The sequence below is a fragment of the Phragmites australis genome, chromosome 12 (assembly GCF_958298935.1).
Source record: "Phragmites australis chromosome 12, lpPhrAust1.1, whole genome shotgun sequence".
NCBI lineage: Eukaryota > Viridiplantae > Streptophyta > Magnoliopsida > Poales > Poaceae > Phragmites > Phragmites australis.
The window spans coordinates 28,468,772-28,471,188 of NC_084932.1; the positions used below are offsets into that span (position 1 = coordinate 28,468,772).

The 2,417-nt window shown below is 52.2% G+C and overlaps 1 protein-coding gene across 2 annotated transcripts; it reads left to right on the forward strand.

The window, feature by feature from the left end:
- Window positions 1-225: 225 nt before the first annotated feature.
- Window positions 226-2,102, forward strand: LOC133887400 (patatin-like protein 1). 2 transcript variants are annotated; one of them, XM_062327341.1, is made up of 4 exons: window positions 226-557; window positions 680-861; window positions 937-1,591; window positions 1,684-2,102. In XM_062327341.1, the coding sequence occupies exons 1-4, from the start codon at window positions 402-404 to the stop codon at window positions 1,918-1,920; spliced, it is 1,230 nt and encodes a 409-aa protein (XP_062183325.1). In that variant the 5' UTR covers window positions 226-401; the 3' UTR covers window positions 1,921-2,102. The 2 variants fall into 2 exon arrangements, with proteins under 2 accessions (XP_062183325.1, XP_062183323.1); XM_062327339.1 differs by having other exon boundaries at window positions 680-1,591.
- Window positions 2,103-2,417: the final 315 nt, after the last annotated feature.

Here is a 2,417-nt window from a genome sequence, read left to right on the forward strand (position 1 = left end):
GTAATTATGGTTACCGTGGTAACTGTATAGCAATTTGATGAAACTCGGTAAAAATCGGTTGAATTTTATCAAATTTTTGATCTTTTTTAAATTTTAAATTTAAGTTTGATCCATAATTACTCGGTTTATAAAGTGGTGCGGAACAAATCGTCCGGTAACCGCAACAAACTAGCACTTACCAACAATATTTGTAATCGTGCTGCAAGCTGCTCACTCTGGCTTATAAATAGCTCGGCAGAGCGAGCCTTCAGATCAGAAGCACAAGATCCAAGGAGCGCATTGATAAAAGTGATTTCCTCTTGGTTTCTGCTCTAGTGATACTCCTACTTTATCTCAGTTCTTGTCCCTGCAAAGTGTGCTGGTTCAGTTCTGTTCACTCGAACGGGGTGCTACTACTCACCATGGCCAGCAACAGCAAAGCCACCACCGCCGGGTCGAAGGTGCCACAGCCGCCGCCGTCGCAGGGGAAGCTCATCACGGTGCTGAGCATCGACGGCGGCGGCATCCGAGGGCTCATCCCAGCCACCATCATCGCCTGCCTCGAGGCCAAGCTCCAGGTGCGTGCACAAGACCACGAGGAGCACGAATAATTCGTTACGTAGTAGCGCCAGCACGCCCTTTGGGACGGTGGCTTACCGTCGGTCGTCGATCGCACGCCATGTGTTTCGATTCGTCGCAGGAGCTGGACGGGCCGGACGCGCGGATCGCGGATTACTTCGACGTGATCGCCGGGACGAGCACCGGCGCGCTGGTCACGTCGATGCTGGCGGCGCCGGGCGAGAACAAGCGGCCGCTCTTCGCCGCCAAGGACATCAACCAGTTCTACCTCGAGAACGGCCCCAAGATCTTCCCACAGAGAAAGTACGTACGCACTCGCTTCTCTGCCGATTGCTTCTTGTCTCGCTTGGCGCTGCAACGACGTTGTTGCTCCTGCAGGGCGGGGTGGCTGACGCCGTTGTTGAACCTGATCGGCACAATGAGAGGGCCCAAGTACGACGGCGTGTTCCTGCACGACAAGATCAAGAGCCTCACCCACGACGTGAAGGTGGCGGACACGGTGACCAACATCGTCGTGCCGGCGTTCGACGTGAAGTACCTCCAGCCCATCATCTTCTCCACGTACGAGGCCAAGAACGACCCCCTCAAGAACGCGCACCTGTCCGACATCTGCATCAGCACGGCGGCGGCGCCCACCTACTTCCCGGCGCACTTCTTTACAACCCATGGCCCCGGCGGGAAGTCCAGGGAGTTCCACCTCGTCGACGGAGGTGTCGCGGCCAACAACCCAACCATGATTGCCATGTCCATGCTCACCAAGGAGGTGCTCCGCCGGAACCCGGACTTCAACCCCGGGAAGCCGACGGAGTACCAGAACTACCTCATCATCTCCATTGGAACTGGGTCGGCCAAGCTGGCGGAGAAGTACACCGCGCCGCAGTGCGCCAAGTGGGGCCTCATCCAGTGGCTCTACGAAGGTGGCTTCACCCCGATCATCGACATCTTCTCTCATGCCAGCGCCGACATGGTCGACATCCATGCTGCAGTGCTCTTCGAGGCTCTCCGATGTGAGACGAACTACCTCCGCATCCAGGTATGCACTGACCAAACAGTTCACTGGAAAAAGCTTAAGCCGTTCATGGTAGCTCAGCACGCAAGGCAACGATGTGTATTATTTGGATGTAGGATGATTCGTTGACGGGGGACACGTCGTCGGTGGACGTCGCGACGAAGGAGAACATGGAGGCGCTGATCGGTATCGGCAAGGAGCTTCTCAAGAAGCCGGTGGCGAGAGTGAACATCGACACGGGGATGTATGTGGCCGTCAAGGACGAGGGCACCAACGAGGACGCGCTCGCGCGCTTCGCGAAGATGCTCTCCGAAGAGCGGAGGCTACGCCATATCAACCTCAACTCCTACTGAACTTCCAATAATTAAATTGTGCGCAGAGAAGTGGCAAAGGAAGAGCCATGTTTGGCTGTGTGCATCTGAGCTGTGCGAAGATCAAGAATGAACTCTTATACAGATGTAATTTCTTGATGTAACGTTGTAATGTTGAGAGTCAATAAATCTTCCATTATCGAAAAATAAGAAGAGTTATAACACTGCCTCTGGTCCACATCCAAATTAGTTGTCGTTAACAACTTTGGTATGGTCTCCAATGTATATGTATGACCTTTATGTTTTCTAAAATCGTAAAATTATAATGGCATGGAATTACCTTTGGCGATAAACTATTACATTTTCATGCGACCATGCTAAGTGCCTTTTTATTTGTGTTTTAAAGATTTTATTGTTCGCACTTTTATTAGGACTAGGACTGACATCTATTCCGGACCGGAGGTACGAAGTAGAGTAAGACCGGTGGTAGTTGTTCATTGCATTGCTTGAATAATCAATAATCAAGCAACATATCTATA